The sequence below is a fragment of the Choloepus didactylus genome, chromosome 7, assembly GCF_015220235.1.
Source record: "Choloepus didactylus isolate mChoDid1 chromosome 7, mChoDid1.pri, whole genome shotgun sequence".
Lineage (NCBI taxonomy): Eukaryota > Metazoa > Chordata > Mammalia > Pilosa > Megalonychidae > Choloepus > Choloepus didactylus.
In genome coordinates this window covers 120,861,007-120,889,005 of record NC_051313.1, presented here as the reverse complement: position 1 = coordinate 120,889,005, position 27,999 = coordinate 120,861,007, and the positions used below count along the sequence as shown (strand labels likewise).

At 53.3% G+C, this 27,999-nt stretch overlaps 1 protein-coding gene across 7 annotated transcripts; it reads left to right on the top strand.

The window, feature by feature from the left end:
• Window positions 1-27,999, top strand: DDR1 (discoidin domain receptor tyrosine kinase 1). 7 transcript variants are annotated; one of them, XM_037843030.1, is made up of 18 exons: window positions 1-19; window positions 17,050-17,182; window positions 17,274-17,376; window positions 17,571-17,799; window positions 19,188-19,335; window positions 19,559-19,658; window positions 20,150-20,336; window positions 20,438-20,684; window positions 21,213-21,308; window positions 21,407-21,558; window positions 22,419-22,584; window positions 23,217-23,327; window positions 24,448-24,692; window positions 24,864-24,991; window positions 25,205-25,423; window positions 25,945-26,179; window positions 26,739-26,888; window positions 27,005-27,999. In XM_037843030.1, the coding sequence occupies exons 2-18, from the start codon at window positions 17,092-17,094 to the stop codon at window positions 27,143-27,145; spliced, it is 2,748 nt and encodes a 915-aa protein (XP_037698958.1). In that variant the 5' UTR covers window positions 1-19; window positions 17,050-17,091; the 3' UTR covers window positions 27,146-27,999. The 7 variants fall into 7 exon arrangements, with proteins under 7 accessions (XP_037698958.1, XP_037698961.1, XP_037698955.1 ...); XM_037843027.1 differs by lacking the exon at window positions 1-19 and adding an exon at window positions 9,360-9,510; XM_037843031.1 differs by lacking the exon at window positions 1-19 and adding an exon at window positions 11,198-11,311.

Sequence of the window (27,999 nt, the reverse complement as noted above, 5' to 3'; positions counted from 1 at the left end):
CCGAATGTGACATCAAGAGGTGAGAAAGTGTAATCTTCCCATGCTTTTCACTTTCCGTTGTTCTTGCTTCCTAATGTTTCAAGATTCCTCTTAAAAAAAAAAAACCATCTTCTTTGTTTCGAGAACTTCTTTTGGCCTTTTTTTTAGGGGGGATCTGCTGGTGGCAAATCCTCTAAGAATGTATAGATTTCCCCACCATTCTTGAAGGATATTTTCAATGGATGCAGGATTCTGGCTTGACAGTTCTTTTCTTTCAGCACTTGAATAAGTTTGTGCCACTTCCTTCTGGGCTCCGTGATTGCTGGTGTGAAATCCACTGTCATTTGAATTGTTCTTTCCCTAAAGGTCATTTCTTGCTGCTTTCAAGATTTTATCTTACCTTCAGTTTTCAGGAGTTTAATTATGATGTTTCTTTCCAGGGATTTCTTTGAGTTTATTCTGTTTGGGGTTTGCTCAGCTTCTTGAACCTTAAGGTCTATGTCTTGCCAAATTTAGGAAAATTTCAGCCATTACTCAAATTCTTTTTCAGTTCCACCTTCTTTCTTCTCTTCTTCTGGGACTCTGATGACATGAATATTAGATCTTATGTTTAGTTTCATAGGTCACTGAAGTTATGCTCATTTTTTTCTTATCTGTTTTCTCTCTGTTGTTCAGACTGGATGATTTCTATTATTCTATCTTCAAGTTCATTTACTTTTTTTCCTTTGTCCTTGCCATTCTGCTGTTCAGCCCATCCAGTGAATTTTTAATTTTGCTTATGGTATTTTTCAGTTCTGCAATTTCCATTTGATTTTTCTTTATATCTCCTATTTCTTTTCTGAGACTTTTTTTTTCGTTTGTTTCCACTGGATTTGTAATTGCTTGTTGAAGCACTTTTTTAACGACGGCTGCTTTAAAAACCCTTGTCAGATAATTTCTAAATCGGTGTCATCATGGTGATGGCATCTGTTCATTATATTTTCTCATTCAAGTTGAGACTTTTCTGGTCTTTTGGTATAGTAAGTGATTTTTTATCATGTCCTGGACATTTTGGATATTATGTAATGAGATTCTGGATCCTATTTAAACCTTCTGTTTTAAATGCCTCTTGTGATACCACACTGGCAGTAGAAGGAGGGTACTGCCAGCTGGAGATGGACATCCAGGTGTCTTCCCTTGAGGGAGGGAGGGTTACCTCAGGACTCCTGGGTGGTGGTCGGATTTCAGGGTTCTCTTTGGCCTTCACTGACAGCAGGATGGAGGGGCTGAGAGAGGAGGCGTCATTACTGCTGGATGGTGGTGAAGGTTCTGGCTTCCCATTTCCCATTTGGCCTCCTCTGACAAAGGAGGGGAGTGGGAGGAGCATCTCATTACTTCTGGGTTTGGTGGAAGCTGAGGATCCCCATGTGGCCTCACTGACACCACAGAGGGTGGCTTTTTACCAGTGGGCAGGGATGAAAGTCTGGGCTCCTCACTTGGTCTTCTTGATTCGCTCCCAGGAAGGCAGAGGAGGTGCTCAAGAGGTGCCTGTTACAGCCAGGTGTTGGTGGAGGTTGGGCTCCTCACTCAATGTTTGCTGACAGGGGTGGGAGTGGAGCTGCATTTTTTTCCCCTGTGTTGTTTGACCAGGGTCAGTGAATTATTGCCTCAAAGTTTTCTGTCTTGCTAGGTCCAAATTCTTACTTTTTTCAAATATAAAATTAGTTAAACTCATTATAAATAATTTAAAAATACAGAAGAGTACAAAGTAAAAGGTAAAATTTCCTTTCCTCCTTCTATACCTAGACTCTGTGATTTCCTCCAGGATCTTTCTACAGCATTCATATAGGTCTACTATTCACAGCATGGTGCCTACATATACATATATATACACATAATGTATGTATGTATGTGTTCAGTTTTGCTAATGCTGCCTTTTTGCAAAACACCAGAAATGGATCGGCTTTTATAAAGGGGTTTTATTTGGTTACACAGTTACAGCCTTAAGGCCTTAAAGTGTCCAAGATAAGGTGTCAATAATCAGTTACCTTCACTGGAGGATGGCCAATGGCATCCGGAAAACCTCTGTTAGCTGGGGAGGCACATGGCTGGCATCTACGCCAGAGTTCTGGTTTCAAAATGGCTTTCTCCCAGGACATTCCTCCCTAGGCTGCAGCTCCTCAAAAATGTCACTCTTAGTTGCTCTTGGGGCATTTGTCCTGTCTTAGCTTCTCCAGAGCAAAAGTCTGCTTTCAAATGCTGTCTCCAAAATGTCTCTGTAAGCTGCAGCTCCTCTCTCAGCTCCTGTGCATTCTTCAGAGTGTTCCTCTTGGCTGTAGCAAGCTGGCCCCTTCTGTCTGAATTTATATAGTGCTCTAGTAAACTAATCAAGGCCCATGTTGAATGGGCAGGGCCACACCTCCATGGAAATTATCTAATCAGAGTTATTACCTACAGTTGGGTGGTTCATATCTCCACGGAAACACTCAAAGACTTACAATCTAATCACACTAATACGTCTATCCACACAAGATTGCCTCAAAGAAATGTCATTTTGGAGGACATAATACATCCAAACAGGCACAGTATGTATGGGTATATGCACACCTCAAGTCTCTGCCTCTTTGCTGGGTGGCTTTCTCTGTGCTAAAAGAGCTTGCCCAGCCTTTGAAGGCAGCCCCGGAGTGCTGAGGAATTAATAATGCCAAGGTCACCACCCTACCAAAGAGAGGCAAGAGCTAGTGGATAAATTCTCTGGCTTCTCCATCCATTGAGGGATAATTCTGAGGAACATTCTATATGGTTCCCCAGAAGCTTTAAGTCCCATTTGTCCCCCACCCCCACCCCAACAGTAACTCGCTCATTAACACACATTTTATTGGCTCATCTCTCTTCCCTGACTCACTATTTCCAGCCAGGATCCACTCCCAAATAAACTACTTATATTCAAGTCCTTGTCTCATGGTGTGCTTTTGGAGAAACTTAAGCTAAAACATCCATAATTTTTGTGGCTATTTACCCCTATTGATGAACATTGAACTTCCTTCCCTCTCTCCTCTCTTTTTTCCCTCCTCTCTTCTTCCTTCCTTTCTTCCCTCCCTCCCTTCATTTTGCTATATAAAAAAAGGTAATGGAAATCCTTGTACACATCTTTGTGCACCTGTGAAAATACATGCATCTTTAGGATAAATTCCTTTGGATATAATTGCTGGGTAAAAGCATGTACATTTAGGTGGCTTTATAGGAGTCTTCTTATCAGGTTCCAAGGTATATACTTGGAAGAACTGAAAGCAGGAACACAAATGGACATTTGCACACTGGTGTTTATGGTGGCATTATTCACAATTACTGATGGTTGGAGGTGGCCTAAGGGTACATCGGCTGATGAATGGAAGGGCAAACTGTGGTGTATACATATGACATAATATTGAATGGGTGCAGAAAGGAATGAAGTCGTGAAGTGTGCAATTAGGTAAATGAATCTTGAGGACTTTATGTTGAGTGAAATAAGCAAGAAACAAAAGGACAAATATTGTATGGTCACACTAATATAAACTAACTATAATGAAGAAACTCTGAGAATTGAATTTGAGAGCACAGGTTATCAGGGGATAGAAAGTGGGCAGATATTGGACAATCAATGGTTAAGGAGTACAGAATGTTCAATAAAGCTCATTGTAAAGGTTCCTAGATTGTAAACTCTTACAGCAGTCCCATTTATTCCTGAGTTTTGTTATTTCTAAATTCTGAGATGCTGTGCTCTTTGTGTATAACCTGGTATAGCTCCCTGGAACTTTAGGTATCTGTGTGACACCTGAGACTCAGAGTTACAGATCTGCAGCTCTAAAAGTCAGCATTACTCCATACAGCAACTATTAAAGAAGCTGAAAAAGAGATCAGATTTCAATTAGAGATATGAATGAAGCATATCTGGTTAGGACTAAGGTAAATCAGAATACAGGATAAAGGATGATATTGCTGTATTTTAAAACTTCAACTTCAGTGACAGAACTAAAGAAGAGATGTTTATTTTGTCCAAAATTTAAATTTTCTGTAGCACACTATCTAATTTAACCTGTCCAGTTTATTTAAACAACCTAATTATATGGAATCTAGAATAGGGAATGAGATCTTGTTATTCTATAAAGGTTAATGCAACACTCCAATACATTCTAGAGTATTTTGGGCAGAAAACCAAAAAGGTTTGCAAAGTCCTCTTGAGGGACTGGGTGGGGGAAATGTGGAACTATTAAACTTCTCCACTTGGGGAATTCCTGACATTGTCTCAAGCATTAGGCACTCCCAATTTAATAAGCCAAGCCCTCGATCTTGAAGCTTGCCCTTATGAAACTTATTTCTGCAATGATGACGCTAAGCCTACTTAAAATTATGCCTAAGAGTCACTTTCAGAGAACCTCTTTTGTTGCTCAGAAGTAGCTTCTCTCTCTAAGCCAATTCTGCGAATAAACTTACTATCTCCCCCCCTGCCCCCACATGGGACATGACTCCCAGGGGTGTAAGTCTCCTTTGCAATGTGGGACATGAATCCCAGGGATAAGCCTGGCCCTGCCATCATGCAACTGAGAATGCTCTCTTGACCAAAAGGGGGAAAATAAATGGAGCAAATAAAATTTCAGTGGCTAAGAGATTTCAAATAGAGTCTAGAGGTCATTCTGGAGCTTACTCTTAAGCAAGCTTCAGTCAGATATTGCAAATTGCCACAGTATGCCAAGCCTCAACCAACAGTATTCTTGAAAACCCTAAAGAATACCCAGGGCTCTGTCTAAGACTCTATCAAAGTCTTCCTTAGTAACTTTATTTTTTCAGAAACTTAAGACCTTCAGATTGTTCCTATGCCAGATAAGCCCTGGAACACCTTCTCTTCAAGAACATAAACCAGTTTCATTCATCTACCCCATAAGGTCAACACCCCTTTCTAGCACAAAGAAGTTAAAATTGTCAATGCCCAACTATCCCTGAAGATTGAGAGAATGATTAAATGAGAGGGAGGAGTTGTAACTGAGAAATTAGGATTTAACAAATGATTATGATTACTGACTCATTAAATATATATACTTCTTTTTAGTTTCTAGTGTATTAGAATAGCCAGAAGGAAATAACTGAAATCATTGAACTGCAATCCAGTAGCCTTGATCTTTGATAATGACTGTATAACTATATAGCTTCTATAGTGTGATTATAAAAACCTTGTGACTTACACTCCCTTTATCCAGTGTATGGGTCGATGAGTAATAAAATACATACATGAAAAAAAATAGGTTGGGAATATGGGGGAAAAATACCCCTCCATAAACTATAGACAATAGTTGTAATACTACTTTAATAATCTTTCATCAATTGTAACAATTGTAACTACTGTTAAAAAATAGAATTACAAGAAAAGTGTTATCAATTTTAACAAATTTTCCACACCAATGCAAGTGTTACTGGTGGGGTGGTTTATGGGAATCCTGTATTTTATCATGATTGTTCTGTAAACCCACAACTTCTCTAATAAAAAAAAATAATAATAAAAAAAGCATGGACATTTAAAATTTTCATAGACACTATTATTTCCTTAAAATTTTTGTGTATACTCATTTGGGAAAACTTCTAAATATCTTCACCTCAGTTCTTGGTTCCATCATGTAAATATTCCTGGGCGTTTTCCCCAGGTGCCTGCCCTCTGACCTCCTTGCTTTATAAATCTCTCCTGCCCCCAGCCAGGCTCAGTAGCTGAGAAGCTGAATGTTCTAATTTCCTTGCACTGGATCTTGAGGGTGGGAGAGGTTTTGGAGCTTAAATAGTGTTTTTTTTTTTGGGAGACTCCTGACGGCACAGGTTTAGTTCTAGCTCTGTCTCTCTCTCCAACCTGATCAAGTGTGAACCCTTTTGAAAAGAAAACAATTCTCATGGACAAATTATTTTTTATAACTTAAACATGTGCAAACTATGTGTGTCAACATAGCTAACCATGATCTCCTTACACTTCAGTACCTAGCCTGCATTATAAAACCAACACAAGGTAGCAAATAAGTACAAATGAAAGTAGAGAGGAAATTACATTTAAATTCGCATTAATTTAATGTGATGCATGGCATTGTTTTTCTGAAATGAAGTTGCTGCTGGCAACATAACACATACTGCCTGGTGCAGGTCGTTTGAACTTGGCAGGTATCCATCCCACTGTGTGCCTGGTGATGACTCAATTCTCCCCCTTCTTGTTTTTATTCAAAATTCTGAGAGATTTTTGTTAGTACAGGTCTCCCGGACCTCACTTGGTACAAATGCAACCGTCTTTCCTATTCAGCCCAAGACAATTAAAAAGAAGTGCTAACAACCGCAAGCAGGTAAAAACAAACATGAATGCAGGCAACCACAAAGCAGGGACGGTTCCATATGATTCAGAACATGCTTCCACTACTATATTATTATTACCATTGAAAGGAAAACATGGAATTTAATAATTTTCACAGGATGTTCATGGGTGCTCAGAGTCCAGGGACCTCAGTTGGAGAAACACTGTTCTAGCACATTTTCTGACCTTGACTTCCCGTGTAACCTTGAGCAAATCATTTGCCATTTTTAGATCTCTGTGCATTTATGTGCATGCAAGCAAGAATGATTTGGGCAACCGGTATCCTTGAGAGATGAAGGAAGCCAGAGGATTTAAATATAGTGCCCAAGATCTTCAAGGACAATAAGGGAAAGGATACAATTTATTTTAGACCTCTGGAGTTGGAAAAATAATGGCGGCTAAGACCCCCACGTCTAGCTTTGGCTAGAATTCCAGACCCATCAGGTCCTATTTGTGAGTCCTTGGGCAAGTCATTTGACTTGCCAATCTTCAGTTTCTGTTCAGGTACAATGAGGCTATTTTTGAATGCTGCACTGAGGAGCAGCTGGGAAAGCCCCTGAGATGATCCTGGAAAGTGCTGAGGGTGGGGCCTGGCACAGAGCCTACCAGGAAGAGGCCACAGGGTTTAGAAAAAGGACAACAGAAGAGAGAAAGTGACAATGTAAAAGACAACGTCTCTGTTAGATGAACAACAGGATATTTCTAATTATCCCTGCGACTACGGTGAGTAAGGACAGCCTTTCTCCCTTCTCCCTCCCCGTCTGCCCCTCTGTGCTCACCTCTCTCCCACACCTGGACTTGCCTCTTTCCTTGGCGCTTTCACTTCCTCCTCCAGTGTCCTGCCCTAATTAGTGTTGGTGGCCTGTCTGGAGAGCACCCCTGAGAGCACCACAAGGCCCACAAAATGCTCACGTGGGTGAGGTCTATGAAAGGGGGGCTCCTGGTGAGGCAGGACTCAGGAGGCCCAGGGCCGTGTCCAGTCCAGAGGCCCAGGGGGGCCATTCTGGGCCCCCACTCCTCGCCTCCTCTCCCTCCCTTTTGGGAGAATGAGGTGGAGGAATCTAGGGGAAGTTCTGGGTGGGGAAGCCACAACTTGCCACAGACCTAAGGCAAGTCACACCCTCTCTGGGCCTGGTTCCCTTTCTAAGGAAAGCCCTGCCCACCTCAGAGGGCCCTGAGGACACAATTAAATGATAGTTGAAAACACCAGAAAAGCTGCAGGATCTCACCATTTCCTCCTCATGGTATTCCTGGCTGGGGGGAAACATCAGGAGGATGTGGGCAGGATGAAGTTGGAATTAATTCCTCCCACCCTGTTTCTCCTCGCTCTAATAACACCTACTGAGTGCTTACTACATGCATTTTATCCTGTGATAGCTCCATGAAGGGTTTTACAGACAAGGAAACGGAGACAGTCAAGGCCAACCAGGGGGCAAATGCGGACCCCCCCCCCCCACTGACCCCTTAGCCATTATCCCGTGCAGTGCATCTGCTACAACGTGGCCAGAAATGATTTTTAAAATAACAGTATCTAATCACGCCACTTCCCTGCACAAAACCCAGGGTCTTCCTTCTCACCTTCAGAATAAGCCAAACTACCGGCAAGAGATCCCACCACCTACCTTTCTGGGCTTGCTCACCAGAAGAGAACACCACCTTCCAGTCCCAACAGCATTTTCAAACAACAGTGCTGGGTTTGCTCACCAGAAGAGAACACCACCTTCCAGTCCCAACAGCATTTTCAAACAACAGTGCTCAGGCCTCCCTGCTTTTCTTCCCTTGACTTCCTCATCTCTGCAAATTCTTAGCCTTTCTTGAATCGGCCTAACAAAGCATTCTTTCTTCAGGTGAAGGCTTGCTCTTGCAAATCTCCCTTTTCTGTGCCTGTTTTTCTACACATCCTTTGTTTGAAGTACATATCCATTCCTCACAAATTTTAATACTTTTCTGGCCAACTCTTCCTGAGTTCTTCCTTGATCCTGCCTCTGACCCCCTAAGGAGGACCTGGTCTGGCCTTCCCCATGGAACCCCCCAGCACCTTCCAGCTCTGTCTCCAGCGCAGACCCTCCTGCCTCTGCCGTGCCCTCTCTAGACTGCAAAGGCTCAGAGGACAGGGAGTGGGTCATATTCCTCAATGAATCTTTTGTGGCTTTGACCATCGCAGCCCTGCCCTGAGCAAACCCTTAATGATAAGGGTGGAATGAACTGGGGAGTGGAACTCAGAGGGTCTGAGTGACACATCGGAAAGCTACGGAGGGACATCATGTTGGGGAGCTTGGAAGGTGGTCTCCATCCAATGGACATGCACTTCGCAGATGCTGTGTCATATTCTCATCCCAACAGACTACTGGGGCAGGGATTACTATCTGTATTTTACTGGTGAAGGAACCGAGATGTGCTACAACTCAGCCAAGATACACCAGATGGTGAGTGGCGATTTCAACCCTCACCTCTCAGACTGCAAAGCTGTGCCGTCTGTCTCCCTTCCTGGTTTGGTCCTCTGCTCCTTGTCACCTGCTGCTGAGAGGCATTTGGTATCTCCTTCCACGCCTCACTCCCTGCGGTCCTCATCAGAGTCACATTTGGCTTGGGGGATCGTATTTTCCAAATGAAGAATTGGATTACGTTGTCTAACGATGACATTTATCCTTAAGGGGTGACAGGTTGAGTATGTTTGAAATCGGGCTTGTTCTTGACAACTGGGATGCCTTTCAGGGACCCAGCAGGAGGTCTCCCAGGGGCCACCACTGGTCAGTTCTGATCTCTCTGCTCCCACCTTAAGTCTGCTGTCCCTCTAGGGTCTGGATTCTGCCCCCCAGCAGGGCCCCCCACTGCCCAAGCGCTCAGCTGCAGAGCTGCTTTCTCCCAGCACTGCCACCCTTCATCTCCCTTTGTCCGGGTTCTCTTTGTCTGTGGCCTCCCTCTGGTTCGGTTTCACAGTCCTCTGCCTCCCCTCCCTTTCTCCGGGCCAGGCTGCTCCCTCCCTCTCTGCGGGGGCCCGGGAGGCTCGGCTGGGGGAGCGGGCCGCGTTGTCATGGTCACGGCGAAGCCGGCTGCAGCTGGCCTGGGCAGCTGCTCCTGGGCTCCGGGTCTGGAGGTGCGGACAAAGCTCGGCAGCCTCGGCGGCCCCAGACCTCGAACCCCAAAGGCCCAAGGCTGGGGGGCCCGGGACCCAGGAGAACCCTGAGCTTGAGGTGAGAGGGAGGAAGGCAGAGCTGAACTGGGAGGGCAGGTGCGGGGCTGGAGCTGGGCCCTCCCCTTGCGGGGAGGGGCCAGACAGTCCTGGCTGGAAGGACAGTGGGAGGAGGGGAGCAGGCTGAGAGCGGGAAGGATGGGAATTGAGCTGGGGGCCATGGTGCCACAAGGAGGCTGGAGGGCTAGGATGTCCCCAGGGGAGGGCTGAGGCCTCTGGGTCCTGAGACACAGAAACAAAGTTTGATACACTCTTTGGGCCTTGGTCTCCCCCTGTCTGTCCTGCAGTTGTCCCCATATTCCTTAGTTTCAGCCCCTGTGCCTCAGTCTCCCTCTTCTTACCTGATCTCTCAGTTTCACTCCAAAGGCCTCTTCCCTCCCTTTGTCCTTGCTTCTCCTCCCTGTTGGTCTGTGTGCTCACCTCTCAGGGCTCCCATTTCCTACGGTCCTCCCTGAGGACCCTCTGCTCTCCAGTTCTCTCACTCTGGCCAGTCCTTTACTCCCCAAACCCCAGGCTCCCCCTTGAATCCTGAGGTCTTCCCACCTCCAGGTGCCTTCTGCCTCCATCCCCCTTTCCTCTCTCTTACTCCTAGTTTCCCTCAGCCTTGACCTCAGTCTATCTCCTGCGTCTCTCTGAGTTTGGTCATCACCGTTCCCATCTGGCCATCAGCCTCCCTCCTCCCTCTGGTCTCCTGTCCCTGCTTTCTCCATCACCCATGCTCTCCACAGCTGAGCCCTGTCTCATCTTTCTCCTGGACCGATGCCATCTCTTTCTCCTCCTTCTACTCCTGGACCTCAGTTTCCCATTTGTACTCAGAGGCATCAAGAGCTGATTCATGCCTGGGGCCTTGTCCATTCTTACCGCCCCCCACCGGCCGTCCTCGCTCTCCCCAGCTGCTGACCTAGCCTGCTCCCTGCAGAGGCAGCTGCATCCCCGGGAAGATAGCTTGTGGGGGTCCCACCTGGGCCATCCTCCCTCTCGCTAGTACTGTGGGCTTCCCAGCCACTGCCGGGTGGTCTGACGGCCTGGAACTGCTCTCTCCTACGTGCCTCTCCTCACATTTTTTCAGCTGTTTCCCCTCCTCTCCTTCCCAGGCCCCAGGAGGCCATTGACTGGAGAGGGAGGGAAACCTGGGAAGAGAGAATATGGGGGGAAGGGGTAGAGGGTCCTTTGGGGGTTCAGGAGGACATGGGGGCCTCTGGGGTTGGGATGGGCTCTGCTGGGGCACAGACAGGTGGGTGGGCACTCTTGGTCTTTGGTGCTGCTCCGGGGGGCCCTGGATGGCTGGGATTTCCCTCCTTGGCCCCTGGGAATCTCAGCTCCAAGCCCGCATTCCAGCCGGCTCCAGACTCCTTTCCGCTGTCACTTGACTCCGCTGGGTCCCAGCCCTGCATACCTCCCACTCCTCCAGCCCTGGGCTGGGGCGAGGTGGGCATCACCAACTAGGAATTTCTCCTGGGGGTGTAGGGAGACGGGGTTTCGGGACTCTCCGGCTTCCTCCACTCTCCCCAGTGAAACCCTCTGTCTGGCACCACCATGCCACCTGGCCGGGGTCAGCGCCAGGCCTGGGCTGGGGAATGTCCCGCTGGGGTGTGAGGGGCCCCTGCTCCATTCCTGAGGCATCTGGCTGCAGCTCAGTCCTGCCAGCCTGCCCGGGCTTCCCCAGAGTACAGCCCCGGGAAGGAGGGGCTGCGGCCGCCCAGGTGAGGTTTCTCAGGAAGCCTCGCCCCGCCCCCGGCCTGGCTCCACCCCTGGCCCGGCCTCTCCAGGGCCCAGATCCCCCAGCGGCCGTCTCCGGAGGGGTGAGAGCTCCAGGGAACCCTGGGGGTTTGGTGGGAAGGGAAGACAGGACAAGAGAATTCTCTCAGTGACCCTGGGGCTGTCTGCTAGCAAGTGTGTCCCTTAGCAGTTGGGGCGCCCTTGGGTTTATGTGTTCACCGTGGGGTGTGCTCCTACGTGCCCTGGACTCTCCCAAGAGCAGCCGCTTCCTGGTAGCGTTTCTGTGTACTTATCTGGTTGGGACGTTGTGTTTCTTTCCTGGGACTGCTGTCTGGGACGGCACGCAGGGTGTGAGTTTATATCTACTGTGAGGTACAAGGGGGCAGAGGTCTCTACTGGGATGGTGACACTGTCGAGGTGCTTGGCAGGTGTGGGTGTGTGGCGAGGGGTGGCGGGGGCCCCAGGCACTGCCAAGGGCAGAATGCCTTCACCCCACAAGCTCTCTGTCTTCCCACTTCACCCCATCGACCGCCCCAGTTCTTTTTCTCTCTCATTTGATTTGTTTACCCGGTCTCCTTGTGCCCATCTGCTCTGGCTCCCTCCTTCTCTTTCCTTGTTCACTGTGCCTGATTTTCACTGTGCCTCTATCCTCCCCCTCCCTACCTGGTCCCTGGCTCCATTTCTAGCCTACCCCTGCTACAGTGAGCAGACCCTCCCCTGCCCACCAGGGCCAGAGCTGGCTGGGCCTGAGGAGTCTGGACCCTAGGGTGCCATGAGAGGACTGCAGTGCCCTGCAGAGTAGGGGAGAGCAACTGGGAGAGGGAGTCGGGGCTGGAAGAGAGTGTGTGGGCCAGCCGGCTTTCTTGGCAGTCCCAGGTTGGGGTATAGGGGATGGGAGGGCACCAGGTTAGTGGTGGGAAAGAGTGGGTTCAGGGGGCCTGGCTAGACAGGTGAGCCCTGCCCCCTTCCCCCACCCAAACTCCTGCTGCCAGGTTGGGCCGGCCTGTGGGAACCTGCTCCTTCTCTTCTGCCCTGGGGCTGCTCCCCTTCACCTCCCTCTCCAGGAACTGAGCCCAGAAAGGGGGGAGCTGGAGAGGGGAGCGATCTCCCTCCAGGGGCCTGGATGTGCTTTAGCATGAAAGCCTGATCAGCGTGCAGGGGCCCCCTCAGTTTTGGTAGTTCTCATTTGTGGGGAGCACGGGGACGGGGGTGGGGTGGGGTGGTGGTGGTTGTACATTGGAAGGCAATGGGCATGGAGAGGGCAGGAGGACGCGGCGCAGAGCGGCTGGGCTGCTTGGGAGAGGGTGTTGTGGGGGTGGGGGTGGGGGCTGCAGCGCCGGGGAGGGGACCACAGGGTGGTTACCTGGGGGAGGCCAGGGCGCACGGGGGAAATGCAGTGGGCGTGGCGGAGCGGAGAGGAGCGCGGGACGCGAGGGCTGCGCCAGGCGTGGGAGCCGCGGGAACGAAGGGTGAAAGGCGGGCTGCGAGCCCGAACGTGCGGCGAGAAGGCAAAGGAGAGGGAGCGAGGAGCGGGGGAGGAGGGGGGAGGAGGAGGGGGAGGAGGGGGAGAGGGAGGAGGGAGGAGGAGGAGGAGGGGAGGGGAGGGGAGGGGGAGCCGAGGCGAAGGGAAGGCGGCGCCTGGACTCGAGCCGCCCCAGCCTTGGCTCCTCTCCCCGGAACAGGCCCCCGACAGCTGCTCTCGGGAGCCGCCTCCCGACACCCGAGCCCCGCCGGCGCCTCCCGCTCCCGGCTCCTGGCTCCCTCCGCCTCCCCCCTCCCCTCGGCCCAGCCGCCGAGGAGGCCCCGCTCCCGGGGTCGGACGCCTGGGTCTGCGGGGAAGAGCGACAAGAGGTAGGGGGAGCGGAGGGAGGACCCCTGAGGGGCCGCGGGGTCGCCGAGGCCGCAGGCTGGGGCTCCTGGGGAGGCGCGGCGGGGGAGGCAGGATGTCTGGGGGCTGTAGTTGCTTGTCCAACTTCTAAGTCTGTCCCTCCTGTAATCCCCAACTCTCTGGTTTACTGCCTGAAAATGGGGAGGGGAGGAGCCTCCCGATCTCTGAGGAAGAGGGTGATCCAGCATTAAGGCAGGAGCCCGTTACTCAATGTAGAGGAGCCAGACCCCAGGAGGACAGGTGCTCAGACATAGTCCCACTGAGGCAACCTCATCTGCCCCCTGGAGCCCGGGGCCTGCCCTCCCACCTGGCCAGGAGACATCTGCTAAATGTGAAGTCCCCACTCAGCCCACTCCCAGCTGGACAGCCTGGCGGCAGCCCAGCACAGAAAAGGACTAACACCCTGGCGGCCAGTGACGGCCATTCATCCAGGCTTGATGGTCAGTTGGTTCTGCCATGAGATGACATCACTGCCCTGCAGGCACCACCCTCAGCTCCCCTCCCCACCTCACCCCCTCCCCTGCCCCCTCCCCTGCCCCCCATCCCATCATCCCATCCCCTAGTCTTCACCCCACAGGTCCCTTGCTGGGTGGACATTCCTTTCCGGCACCCCACCTCCATCTGACATGATGCTTGGTGTGTCCAGATGAGTGGTACAGTGCAGACAGGTGAAAGCAGAAGTGTGTGGAAAAGTGGAAAACTGGCTCTTTTTCCTATTGCCATGCTTCCCACCTGTTTCCACCAGTTCCCTATCCCCTTGGCTTTCTTGTGCTTGGTCACCCATGTGCATCTGGGTGGGCTCCAGATCTCTTGGGATCCTGTGTCCGAGGGCCTGAGTGTGTGTCTCACCCTGCCCTCGGGTCGGAGGAGCTCGCGGTGTCCCATTTCACGTTCACAGGTGATGGAAGATGATTGTTGACTAAGTGATGCCTGTGGACGTTAAGCATGCCAAGGTGCGGATGGAGCCAAGGTGCGGATGGAGTTGAGGTGTGCGTGCGTTTGTTTGCCCTGCCTGGGAGCCTGGGAGTCTATGTGTGTTACTGATTTATTTGAGTGTCACTTGCCAGTGTCTTCTCTGAAAGGCTCCTGGTGGTTGTCTGTGAGACACCGAGAGCTTGCGCGTCTGTGCACGCGTGTGTGTGCACGCGTCTGGCCTCCCTGGAGCTACATTTAGCCCCAGTGTTTACAGCCGGCTCTGTGAGCGCCTGTGTCTGACCACGTGTATATCCAGAGCTGTGTGGGTGTTGTTGTCTGGGGCGAGAGTAGGGGTGGGAGAAGAGGGTGAAGGGCCTGCCAGAGGGTGTCATGGCTCCTGGCCTGTAATTGGTTGCAGTGGGGTGAGGTGGGGTGGGATGGGGTGGGATGGTTTAGGGCGTTGGTCAAGACCACTGGGATGTTTGGGGGTGTCAGAGAACAGCTCGCCCCAGATGTCTCTGGGAGTTCCTGTCCTGGGCTCTGTGCTCTGGGTTTCTGAGCCTGCTCTGTTTACCTCTTGCTTTGTGTTTCTGGCCCCATCTCCCCCTGCCTCCTGTCCTCTGCCTGTCTTTGTATCTCTGCCCGGGGCTCCTCTCAGCTTCTCGCGGCTCCGTCTGGCTCCGATGACTCATCTGGGATAGGCATGAAGGTTACTCAGGGGAACAAGGGCCCCGCTGTTCCCAAGGGAGGTGGGGGTGGAGAGCAGCACCCAGGAATTCTGGGCCAGCCGCCTGGGACTCCGGCAGCCTGTTCCCCTGTGTCAAGCTCCTGGACCCTGAGGGACCCAGCGTGATGCCTTCTGGTTCTAGCTCTCCTTTGATACTGGGGTGCCCCCAGCAACGCAGCCATCCCCCTCAGCTGCTGCTTCAGAGCTGCAGGGTCTCAGCTGCCTGTTACATTCCTGCCCTGGAGCATTGTGGGAGCAGCTGGAGAAGGACAAAGGGATGGGGGAGTACCCCCCCCCCCACTCCTCCTACCTCCTGGGGTGACCTGGCTTCCCCGTCTTTAGTTTAGTCTTTAGACCCACCCTCATCTCCAAGGCAACTCAGCCTCTTTTCCAGCCTTAGCTCTTCTCTCAGAGGCAGACACCTTCAGAAAGTGGGAACAGGGGGACAGGATGGCTGGATCTCTGGGAGGGGAGGCAGAGCAGGGAGAGCCAGGGAGGGCTTTGGGCCTGATGGCAGAGGGGGTGGGGTCGTGGGGCAGGGTGTGTGGCACCAAGGTCCCTGAGGATTCCAGGACCTGGAGAACTCAGTGCAGACCTCCTGCATGGGGACAGGTCAGGATAGCTTTTCCTGGGGCTGGGGCTGGGCAGGGCAGATACTTGGGTTCATAAGGAGATGCCAGTTGGAATGGTTTTAGGTGGGGTAAGCTGCTGGGGTTGCAGTGAAGAATTGAGCAGAGATTCTTAAACTGTAATGTGCCCAGATTGCCTGGGAATCATGTTAAAATGAAGATTCTGATTCAGCAGTTCTGGGATGGGGCCTGAGAGTCTGCATTCCTCACAAGCTCCCAGGGCCAAGATGCCGAGGCTGCTGGTCCAGACCACAGTGGGGCTCCCAGGGCTATAAAAGACGGGTTGGAAGGCACTGGGCAGCACCTGTCTTAGCACTCTGGGCCTCTAGGTGGGGAGGGGACCGGGGTTGGCCAGTCCAGGCTCATCTGATGCTTAATTCCATCTCCACATGCAGTTGCCCAACCTTTCCTGGGACACATTTATTTTTAAAAAATCTAAAGGGGTTTTATGTTCTTTTACATACCACCTAATTTCACATGACTGCAAAAATAAATGTTACCATATATTACTATGGACTTTTAGAAAAATAGTACAATTAGTTCGCCTTGTTCTTTTTGATTTGTCCTCCCTTCCCTACCATTCAAGTGAACTAATGTTATATTCTGTTACATGTTCTTTCTCTCTAGACAGATATACAAGTACAGACACAAACTATTCATGGTCTTCACACTTCTGTAACTTGCTTTTTGTATTCAGCAGTCATACAAGACGTCCCAACAAGTCAGACATTTATTTTTTAGTACTAATTGGTTATTTTTCATAATAGTCCACAAACCTTAGCTTTTTATTCAGCTGGTCAGCATTCACGTAGTTTTATGATTTTGGCTCTTTACAAAAGGTGCCATAATAAACATCTTTGTACATATTTTCTTTCCTCCTGGTGCAGCTTCCACCTTCTTTGGGTTAGATCACTAGGAGGGGGAGTACTGGGTTGAAGGGGATATGTATTTCTAATAATACATAAATTGCTTGATTGCTTTCCAAATAGAAGATAATAACACTGTGTATTTCTGTCATCAAAGCATGGTGTGTCCCTGTTTGTCTCTCTCCACCGCCTACAGGTGTTACAACCTTAAAAATATTTTGTCAATCTGATAGGTATAAAGTAATATCTTCTTGTTAATTAATTTGTATTTTCTTGACTCTAGTGAATTTGGCTATTTAAGAAAAAATGTTGGTGATTTGGCTTTGCTCTTCTAGGAACTGGCTATTGTGTTGTTTATGTTTTTTCTTGTCGATTTGTAAGCGCCAGTAGTTTATTATAATTACTAAGCCTTTTTCTGTCATTTGTGCTGTGAGCATGTTTTTGCAGACCAGTTGTGTGTTCCCAGCCCTTGTTTATGGGGTTTTTCTGTGTACCTTGCATTGATTGAGGAGATGGGTCTTCAGGTAAATTACTTAACCATCTCTGCACTAGTCATGTGTTAAATGTGGATAGTCATGGTATGTACCTTATATGGTGACTATGAAGATTAAATTCTGGATTCCATTCAAGGGTTTAGCTCAGTGTCTGGCACATGAAAAGCATCTTAAAAGGGTAGCTGAGGCTGTTAAATGATGGCTGCTGTCGTCATTTTACTGCAATTATCCCCAAAGCATTCTGTCTTTCTATTGTTCTCCTGATTGCCCCTTAACCCACCCCCCCACCTTGTCTCCTGCAGAGATGCTGCCCCCACCCCCTTAGGCCCGAGGGATCAGGAGCTATGGGGCCAGAGGCCCTCTTATCTCTACTGCTGCTGCTGCTGCTACTGGTGGCAACTGGAGGTGCCGACATGAAGGGGCACTTTGACCCTGGTGAGGAGACTGGACCTTGGTCGGTGAGGGATGGGGCCTGGGAGGCAGCGAGTTGGGGGCCTTGACGCTCCGTACACCTGTGTCTGTCTAGCCAAGTGCCGCTACGCCCTGGGCATGCAGGACCGCACCATCGCCGACAGTGACATCTCTGCCTCCAGCTCCTGGTCGGACTCCACTGCTGCCCGCCACAGCAGGTACCTGCGCACCTGGGGCTGTGCCCCAGGGAGTTCCTGGGGCTCTACCTGTCCTTCCCACCCCTCTGCCCCAGCCACAAGGCTTTTGAGAGGGTCTATGCCAATGAAACTCCTGTTGTCCTGGGGGATTTAAATACTAGAATGGAGGCAGACTGAGGACCAGATGTTCCCTGTGACCTCCTTCCCCCTCCCAGGCTGGAGAGCAGTGACGGGGATGGGGCATGGTGCCCGGCAGGGCCGGTGTTTCCCAAGGAGGAGGAGTACCTGCAGGTGGACCTGCGGCAGCTGCACCTGGTGGCTCTGGTGGGCACCCAGGGGCGACATGCTGGGGGCCTGGGCAAGGAGTTCTCCCCCAGCTACCGGCTGCGTTACTCCCGGGACGGCCACCGCTGGATGAACTGGAGGGACCGCTGGGGCCAGGAGGTGAGGCTGGCAGGGGCACAGCCAAGGGAAGGCTGCCTCTCCTCTCTTCTCCAGCTACACTTTAACCACCACCTGGTCACTGTCAACTCTCATTATCCATCATCTCCAGCCCAAACCTCTCCCCTGAGCTCCATCCAGTGTTGCAAACCTGACCACCTTCTGGACCTCTCCACCCAGCCATCTAACCGGCATCCCAAACTGACCATTGGCTTCCCCAGCTGAACCTGACCCCCCCAGCTCCACCCCTCCCCAAGCCTGCCCTCCCCCAGCATTCTCCAGCTGGGGAAACAGTACCACCATTTGCCTAGTAGCCCGGGCCATAAGCTAAGGTGATATCCCCAGCTCTTCTTTATCTCTCAGTCCCCACTTCCAAAGCATCAGCAAGGCCCAACTGTTTGACCTCAATGGTATTTCCTGTATCTGCCCAATTCTCACCACCTCCACTGCCCTAGAACCCCGTCATCCCAGCCTAGATGACTGCACGTTTCCAAACTGTTCTCCCTGCTTCTCCCCTTTCCCTATGGTTCTAATCTCCACCCGAAGCTACATACACTGTACCTTAAAAAAAATGTAAATCAGATGAAGCTGCACCCTGCTCAAATCTCTTGCTGGCTTTGCAATCCACCAGCATAAGAGCTAAAGGCCTTCCCTGGTGCAGAATGCTTCGCCTGACCTGGCTCTTGCTGCTTTTCTTCTCTCTCCCATTCTCGCCCTGCCCTGGCAGCACTGGTTTAGCTGTTGTTCCTGGAACAAGCCAGGGCTCATTCCCTCTGCCCCAGAGCATTTGCACTTGCTGTTTTCTCTGCCTGGGGAGCTCCTATCCTGAAGGTTCACTGGCTGTCCCTCACTTTATGCAGCCCTTCCCCCAGGCCACCTCCTCACAGCGTCTTCTGACCACCCCCCTCCCACTACACTGTCCCATCACCCTGCCTCTCCACAGCCCTTTCTTCTGGGGCTGGGGGTTGGGTGGGGGCATCTGCGCCTGATGTTCCCACTGAGCACATGCCTGGCCCAGAGTGGGTGCTCAGCTGATGTCTGTTGAATGAACAGAGGGAATGGGGTGAAGACAGAGGGGCAAGCTGAAGCAGGGGTGCAGAGCTGCGAGGGACTGGATAGTCTGGGCACAACGGGGATGGCGTTTTGAGACAAATGGGTAGAGCCAGGCAGGCTGAGAGGGGAGAGCTGATGCTGGAGTTGCCAGGACAGATCCTAGGGCAGAGTGACGTGTCAAAGGTCTCTGCTGCAGCCCCTCGTACTACAGATGCCTGGCTGGGCCCCAGCCCTTTGTGCTTGGTGCCCCTTCCTTGGGCCAGGGGCAGCTGGGGACTGGGAGCTTAGATCACCCCTGGAGCCCTTCCCACCCATTCACACTGTTTCCTGGCCCACAGGTGATCTCAGGGAATGAGGACCCCGGGGGAGTGGTGCTGAAGGACCTCGGGCCCCCCATGGTGGCCCGGCTGGTTCGCTTCTACCCCCGGGCTGACCGGGTCATGAGCGTGTGTCTGCGGGTGGAGCTCTATGGCTGTCTCTGGAGGGGTGAGTGAGTAGTTCAGACCCCCGAGAGTCCATCTGCTGTTCAGGGGGTGAGGGGTGGGGAGAAAGTCTCCAGGATCGTCTTTTTCCTGCCTGGAAGCATCACTCCCAGTGAGGATGGGACTGACCAGCATTGCCTCCTCCATGTCAGTGGCCCCTGGAGGATGTGAGCAGGGGTCGGGGGTGGAGACTTCTCTCCTTCACTCTGCCTCCTGCCCTGCCCCAGATGGACTCCTGTCCTACACAGCCCCTGTGGGGCAGACCATGTACCTGTCAGAGGCCGTGCACCTTAATGACTCCACCTATGATGGACACAGCGTTGGCGGGTGAGAGAAGCACTCTTGAGGACCTGGACTGGGGTGGGAGAGAGCACAGAGTGGGTGGGGTGTGTGGCCAGTGGTCTAGGCAGTGAGATGGACAGGCTGGGTGGGGGTGGGGTGCGTGGGCCTCAAGGGACAGAACCAGGAATGGAAGGCAGCAGGGCCTCCACTAGCCCGTGACACCTTTGTACAAAAGAGAAAAAGGCACCCCTTCCCCTAGAAACATCTGTTGCAAAGGGTTACAATAAACACACACATCATGGATTGAATGGCACCCCTTAGAAGTGGTGCCTTTGTGTAGTGTGCAACCTGCAAGGTACCCATGGTGGTCCTGGGGTTGGGGAAGAGAGCACTGCAGGAGGTTGGGGCAGGAGCTGGGAGGAATGGGACCAGTGGGCAGGAACCAGGCTGGCAGGCCACTGTGGGGCAGGGGCAGAGCACCTGGATAGTGACAGCCTCTCCCCCCTACTCCTCGTCCTCCGTCGTCCCCCTTCCAGGCTGCAGTACGGAGGTCTGGGCCAGCTGGCAGATGGTGTGATAGGGCTGGATGACTTCAGGAAGAGCCAGGAGCTGCGGGTCTGGCCTGGCTACGACTATGTGGGATGGAGCAACCACAGCTTCCCCAGTGGCTACGTGGGGATGGAGTTTGAATTTGATAGGCTGAGGACCTTCCAGGCCATGCAGGTGAGCAGGTCCGGCTTGAGGTGGGTGGGTGGGTGGGGGGCTCCGAGGCTAGGGTGGGAGTCTCCTGGTCTTGACCCTGTATCCTTCCATCTTCCCCGCAGGTTCACTGCAACAATATGCACACGCTGGGAGCCCGCCTGCCTGGAGGGGTGGAGTGCCACTTCAAGCGGGGCCCTGCCATGGCCTGGGAGGGGGAGCCTGTGCGCCATGCTCTGGGGGGCAGCTTGGGGGACCCCAGAGCCCGGGCTGTCTCGGTGCCCCTGGGGGGCCGCGTGGGCCGCTTTCTGCAGTGCCGCTTCCTCTTTGCGGGGCCTTGGTTACTCTTCAGCGAAATCGCCTTCATCTCTGGTAAGCCCCTGGTCTATGCCCAGTCCTCACCCCAGGGGTGGCCAACCAATAGGATTTCGCCAAGATACCGTCTCTACCCATCAGCCATGAGACTTACCAACGTGCCCCAAATAATTTGGACCCCTCCCTCCCTCCCTCCTTCCCACCTCCCACATATCTCTGTCTTTCCTTTAAAAGCCCCTCACTCATGACTGGTATTGAGCCAGCATGACAGCAGTGATTGTGAAAATACTGAAATACTTCTGTACTGGTTGGGAAATAGGCTCTTTTCCAAGTCTCAATACCCAGGACCCGCCCCCCCCCATGAGCCCTCTACTTCCCCACCATCCAGCAACCAAAGGCTAACCATCTGGCACAGCAGGGACTCTCCAGGGGCCCCTGTTCCCATTAGCTGGTTCCTTGTTATATGTAACAAGGGTGCTCACCCCTGCCCAACAACTCAGCTCCCCAGGTCTCATGCAAATGTGCCCCCCTTTCGTCTCCTCCTCCTCACCTGACCCCCTCCTGTCTTCTCTTCCTTCTCCCCAGATGTTGTGAATGACTCGTCTCTGGCTCTGGGGGGCACCTACCCACCGGCCCCCTGGTGGCCACCTGGTCCCCCTCCCACCAACTTCAGCAGCTTGGGTGAGCCGCCTCTGGGGCCTCCACCCTTCCGCCTGGGCCTCCCCTCTTCAGGGAGGGTGGGAAGCCCCCTATGGTTCTGACCCTTCTGCCCCTGCCAGAGCTGGAGCCCAGGGGCCAGCAGCCCGTGGCCAAGGCAGAAGGGAGCCCGAGTGCCATCCTCGTCGGCTGCCTCGTGGCCATCATCCTGCTGCTTCTGCTCATCATCGCTCTCATGCTCTGGCGGCTGCACTGGCGCCGGCTCCTCAGCAAGGTGGGTAGGGCTGGGCTGGTCAGGGCAGCCTGGCGGGGACCCCGGCAGGATGTGGGCGTGGGGAATGAGCCAGGGTGAGACCAGTGTGGGCCTGGACCCCTGCAGTCGGCAGGGTCCAGCGGGGAACACGGGGCAAGTCAAATTAGGATGGTTGGAGTGGGGCTTAGTATGGGGACAACATACAAAGGAGTGGGCAGAGTGTGTGGGCATCACAGGGAAAGTGCTGTCCCTTGGGGCTGGTCACCGCAGAGCTCTTGCCATCCCCGGGCCTGCCAGGGTGAGAGGAGGGGCAGTTACTGGAACCTGGAAGCAGTGCATCTCTGGAGAGGGTGTCCTGAGAGGCCTTTGGTTCAGGGTGCAGCTGGCCCAGTCCCCCTCCCATGGAGGGACCCGGGGAATAAATAACCTGACTTCACTTTCTGCCTTCCCTTTAAACTCTTGCTGGGGCTCCTCTCTGGCCAAACCCAACCAGGAGCCTGTTGGTGCAGTGCACACTGGTCAGCGTCTTTGGCCAGAAGCAGGTGTAGAAAGGTGGCGAGTGGAACTGGAGGGGCCAATGGAAGAAGTGTGGCATGCCCCAACCCATGTCTTCTGGGCAATGGTCCAGTGGTGATGGATGTGTTAAGGTTGATAATTAGGGACTGCTTAGATTTGGGTTGGGATCCCATCGTGGGACATTGGGCAAGTTACTCCAATGCCCTTGAGCCTCAGTTTCCCTACCTGTGATATGGCAGTAACGGTCACAACTCTAGGACTGTTGTGAGGACTAAAGGAGAGAACCTGGGTCCAGCACTTCATGCAGGGATGGGAGAGGCGTGCTAAGCAGTGGTGATGGTTAACATCCCCCGTTTCCCCTCAAGGCTGAGCGTCGGGTATTGGATGAAGAGCTGACGGTTCATCTCTCTGTCCCTGGAGACACTATCCTCATCAATAACTGCCCAGGCCCTCGAGAGCCACCCCCTTACCAGGAGCCCCGGCCCCGTGGGAATCCACCCCCCTCGGCTCCCAGTGTCCCCAATGGCTCAGGTAAGTACTGCCTTGTTCTGGTCCCACCTCTGTCCTCTCTGTCTGCCTGTTTTCTTATTGTATCCCTTTCCCATTCCCTTCCTTTCCTGTTCTCCCTAGTTTCAACTCATTTTCTTTCTTACTTCTGTGTCCCTGTTCACCTTCTGTACTACTCCATGTCCTTGCCATATACTCTTCCCCCCAAATTGCCCAGGTATAAGAATTGCCCATGACCCTCAGTGGTCTCATCCTGTCTCTGTGCCCCATACATACATCTCTCTCTGTTCTCTGTTGTGCCTTCTCATTGTGTCTCCCTGGCCCCTCTCCTTTCTCCTAGACTTGCCATGTTCATTCCACCCATCCCTCCATCCATTCTTCAGTCTGCCCATCATCACACCATCATCTATCATTTACCCATTATCCATCATCCACCATCATCCATTCATCATTTCCCATCTGTCCATTCATCCATCTGTTCGTCAGCCATCATCAATCCAGCTATCCATCACTCTCCCAGTCTTTGTTTTATCCTGTCTCTTTCTCTTAGTACTTTTTTCCTATCAGCCCTGGTCTTGCCCTATTCTGGGTCTCCCTGTCTGTCTAGCCTGGAGTCTCATCCCTTCCCTGTGTCTCCCCCCTCCTTCTCCCGACAGCGTTGCTGCTCTCCAATCCGGCCTACCGCCTCCTTCTGGCCACTTACGCCCGTCCCCCTCGAGGCCCGGGCCCCCCCACACCCGCCTGGGCCAAACCCACCAACACCCAGGGTAAGCCCCTCTGTCCCTGGGCTCTGCCAGGCTCCCCAGACCCCCACTGGGGCAGGGAAAAGTCCTTACACCTTGCACTCCCTCCTCTCCCCACTGTGGCCTCTTCTGCTCTCCTGAGCTCCCGAGGAGGACACTCTTGTGCCCTTAGCTCTCCTCTGCTGCTTCTTGCTCCTTTTTAAGGCCTCCCCTTGAGCTGAGGCATTGAAAGCTTATTGGTTCTCGGCTCTGCTCCCCTCCTCCTCTTCCACCCCATCTCTTCAGCTCTCCAGAGCCAGAAAGGAGGTAGTTGCAGTGGCCCCAGGCTCTCTCATAACCCCTCCTTTATTCTCCCCTCTCTCTAGAGCTGCGAGGAGGAGGGCCTCTCACCCTGGGCGCTTGCCCCCTCCCCCCGTGTGTCCTCTCTCTGCAGTCTCAGAGGTGAAGGCTCACGCCCCCACCCTTCCTGTCTGCTCCTCCTCTCCTTGGTGTTGCCTTCTCGTCGTTGCCCCCTCCCTAGGGCTGAGGGGACCACTCTGCTACCTCTCCTTCTGTCTGTAGACTCCTTGTTGTGGGGGCTCTGAGGAACCGTCACCCTTTCCCTCTCTCTGTGTGCCTGTCTCTGCTTGTCTTCGAGCTTGGTGTGTTGGGACAGGGAGGGTTGGGAAGCCATGGCAGGGAGGGGCCAGGCTGAAAGCAGAGGGTAGAACAGCTAAGCAAAGGGGAAGGAGCTGGGGATGGGTGGGGTCAGGGTTTGGAAAGTGGGGGGTGACTGGATGGCTGGGACCACCCCTCTCCCAAAGCTGGGAAGAGGAATTCCTCTTCCAGCCAAGACGTACCTCCTGGTCTCTTGGGCTGTGCTGGGAGATCCCTAGAGAACAGACTTAATGACATTCTTTGCTCAACCATTTCCACTGCCCTGATAGCTTCCTCTGGAACAAGCTAACATCACCCTGCCAGCATCTTCTCTCTACGTTGAGGTTGGTGGGTGGAAAACCAGGGAAGATACAGGTAGACTCAGTCTCTGACCCAGCTGGAGAGCATGGGGGCCTCTGGAAGGCTGGGGTTTGGGGAACCGTGGCTCTCAGGGGTTGCTGTGTGGTTCCTGATGCCTCATTCTCTCTTCTTTCCCCTCACCCTCCAGCCTGCAATGGGCACTATATGGAGCCCGAGAAGTCGGGTGCCCCACTTCTGCCCCCACCTCCCCAGAACAGCGTCCCCCATTATGCCGAGGCTGACATTGTCACCCTGCAGGGCGTCACTGGGGGCAACACCTATGCTGTGCCCGCACTGCCCCCAGGGGCGGTTGGGGACGGGCCTCCCAGAGTGGATTTCCCCCGGTCGCGGCTCCGCTTCAAGGAGAAGCTTGGCGAGGGCCAGTTTGGTGAGGTAAGGAGGACCCCGCCCAGTTGTTGACAGTGTCTGACCTGGCTGGGCCTCTGGCACCATGTCTGCACGTCCCCTTGGCCAGGAACCTCAGGAGGGTACGGTGTTATCCCACTTGACCCTTTGACCTTGGTGAACCTTGTGACCTCCTAGCTAATGACCTTCTTTCTCCAGGTGCACCTGTGTGAGGTAGAAAGCCCTCAGGATCTGGTCAGTCTGGACTTTCCCCTTAATGTGTGCAAGGGACACCCCTTGCTGGTAGCTGTCAAGATCCTACGGCCAGATGCCACCAAGAATGCCAGGTGTGGACCAGGGATGGCAGGGGAGCATGCAGAGTCCAGAGGGGAATATGGTGGAGATGATACAGGGGTAGTAGTGTCGGGGTAGACCTCAGACTGCGGCATCACTAGTCAATCAAGTGTGTGTGCTGGGGTGGGGCATGGGCTCATGTGAGCAGGGGGTAGGGTGCAGATCACCCCTTGGCCTTCCCCTCCACCTTCCTGCTGCTCCTCCAGGAATGACTTCCTGAAGGAGGTGAAGATCATGTCAAGGCTCAAGGACCCAAACATCATCCGGCTGCTGGGCGTGTGTGTGCAAGACGACCCCCTCTGCATGATCACCGACTACATGGAGAACGGCGACCTTAACCAGTTCCTCAGTGCCCACCAGCTGGAGGACAAGGTGGCTGACGGGGTGCCTGAGGATGGCGAGGCTGGCCAGGGGCCCACCATCAGGTAACTTGCTGACCCAGGGCCGGGCCTTCCCTGGCAGTTCCCCAAGGAGGTCTCCTCCTCTCATCTTGCCCCTGCAGGGAAGGTTGGGGCATGGAGTAGGGGTGGGGGACCAGGCAGAGGTTCCAAGAGGGGCCTGGGATGAGGAACGTGAGACCACATGAATCCAGGAGTTTGAGGGACAGAAAGGCTAGAGATTACTGTGGTGGATGTGGTGAAGGGGATTGGACCCTGCCATGAATTGCCCTTCTGCTCTTTTCACCTTCACTCTGAGAACAGATTGGGGAGCATATTAAGAGGGGGCTCCCTAGGGTTGGAGAAGCCAAAGACTTTGAGCAGGAACATACTCTTTGGCCTCCAGGACGGGTGGGCAGGTCCACGGGTATGCCGACTCCCCACTGGGTGCAGGTGTGACCTGAGCCTTGGGAGGCGAGGCCTCTTCCCATCCTGGGTGGGAACCTGTGTAGTGGGGAGGAGGCTGGTGCTGCCCCCTGTGACCCCGTGCTGTTGGCCCCCTGGCGCAGCTACCCACAGCTGTTGCACGTGGCAGCCCAGATCGCCTCAGGCATGCGCTACCTGGCCACGCTCAACTTTGTGCATCGGGACCTGGCCACAAGGAATTGCCTGGTTGGGGAAAATTTCACCATCAAAATCGCTGACTTTGGCATGAGCCGGAACCTCTATGCTGGGGACTATTACCGCGTGCAGGGCCGGGCGGTGCTGCCCATCCGGTGGATGGCCTGGGAGTGCATCCTCATGGTGAGCTGCCCCAAGGGAGGCTGGTGCAGGCAGGTGGGTGCAGGGGCCTGGCCTTCCCCAGCTCTGTGGTCTCGTTCAGTCACTTGCTTTCTCTGTAAAATGAGGGTTTGGACTAGTGAATGCTCGGGGAGGTTCCTGCTGGCTCAAGGGACTGGAGAAAGCGGCTAGTGATGGCATCATGGGAAAAGGGTCCAGGAGCCAAGAGTGGGCATGGGGATGAAGTCAGGGCAGCAGACAGCAGGAGAGATAAGGGGAGAGAGTAAATCCGGGATAGAGGGGTTGGGTGGGGAGCTAGAAGGTAAGAATCAGAAAATGGGGGGTGAGGTGGGGAGGATGGATTGAAGAAGGAAGAGGTGGGCCAAGGTCCAGGAGAGAGGCCAAGAGCCTGGAGAAAAGAGGCAGAACCCTAAGGAGAGGGGTGGGCTTGTTGGGGAAGGTAGGCAGCTAAGGAGGTGCTGGTTCTACGGTGGGGAGGGGATAAGGCTGGGGTGGGGGTTGAAGCGCTGAGTGGACGTGCCTTATGGCCTTCTCTGCTTTTGTTGCCTTCTCCATGTGCCAGGGGAAGTTCACGACTGCAAGTGATGTGTGGGCCTTTGGGGTGACCCTGTGGGAGGTGCTGATGCTCTGCCGGGCTCAGCCCTTTGGGCAGCTTACCGATGAGCAGGTCATCGAGAACGCAGGGGAGTTCTTCCGGGACCAGGGCCGCCAGGTCAGAGGGGAGGGGAGGGAAGCCGGGGCTGGGGGAACCCGGGAGGGGCAGCGCCTGTCATCTGGGGGACTAAAGACCATTCGTTCCCTGCCTTTCACTGCCCTACCACGATGCAGGTATACCTGTCCAGGCCCCCTGCCTGCCCCCTGGGCCTGTATGAGCTGATGCTTCGGTGCTGGAGCCGGGAGCCTGAGCAGCGACCACCCTTTTCCCAGCTGCATCGGTTCCTGGCAGAGGATGCAGTCAACACAGTGTGAATCCCAGCGTCTAGCCACACCTCCTCAGGGGAAGCCAGCAGCCCTAAAACAAGAGGAGGCAACCACAACCCCGCCCCACTCCCCCTCCTGACCCGTGAGAGAGGCAGTGTGACGTCAGGTGGGCTGGGCCTGCCCTGGGAGCTGCTGCCATGCCTTCCCCGACATGACATGTTTTCATGCCCCCTTCCCATCCCCCCTTCCACCTCCACCTCCTCTCCTAGAAGCTCCTGCGGCCCACCCAGCTGGCCCTGTGGATGGGATCCTCTCTGACCTCGCCTAGCCATCCCTTGGGGCAAATAAATATAGGGCAGACACTGGACATGGCCCACTGGGGGCGCCTGGGCCCCACTGGACAATACTGTTTCCTGGAGAGATGGCTGTGGCCCTCTGGCCTCTCTCTCTCCCTGTCACACACTGGACACCACTGGCTGAGAACGTGGGGGGCGAGGAGGACAAGAGGAGAAGGATGTTCCCTTGTGCCCACTCCTGGAATTGTCCTCAGCATTGACTTCTCCCTCCTCCCTCCCCTGAAACACTGGACCTGGGGGGTGATCCCTGCCCCCACCCCCCAATCATCCCCACTTCCCACCTGCCATGTTGTAGCTAGAATTTCTCTACGCCTGTACGTTTCTGTGGAATAAATACTGGGATTAGGGGGAGAGAGGGAGCAATGGCCTGTGGCCCTGGGGTTGGACATCTCTATCGTAGCTGCCACATTGGTTTTTCTATAATCACTTGGGGTTTGTACATTTTGGGGGGAGAGACACAGATTTTTACACTAATATATGGACCTAGCTGAGGCAATTTTAATCCCCTGCGCTAGGCAGGTAATAATAAAGGTTGAGTTTTCCACA

Excerpts from the sequence above, each read along its gene's own strand:
- DDR1 (XM_037843030.1), top strand. The coding sequence starts at position 17,092 with ATGGGGCCAGAGGCCCTCTTATCTCTACTGCTGCTGCTGCTGCTACTG. Across the intron at positions 17,377-17,570 it reads ACTGCTGCCCGCCACAGCAG|GCTGGAGAGCAGTGACGGGG; the intron begins GTACCTGCGCAC and ends TCCCCCTCCCAG. Across the intron at positions 21,309-21,406 it reads CACCAACTTCAGCAGCTTGG|AGCTGGAGCCCAGGGGCCAG; the intron begins GTGAGCCGCCTC and ends TGCCCCTGCCAG.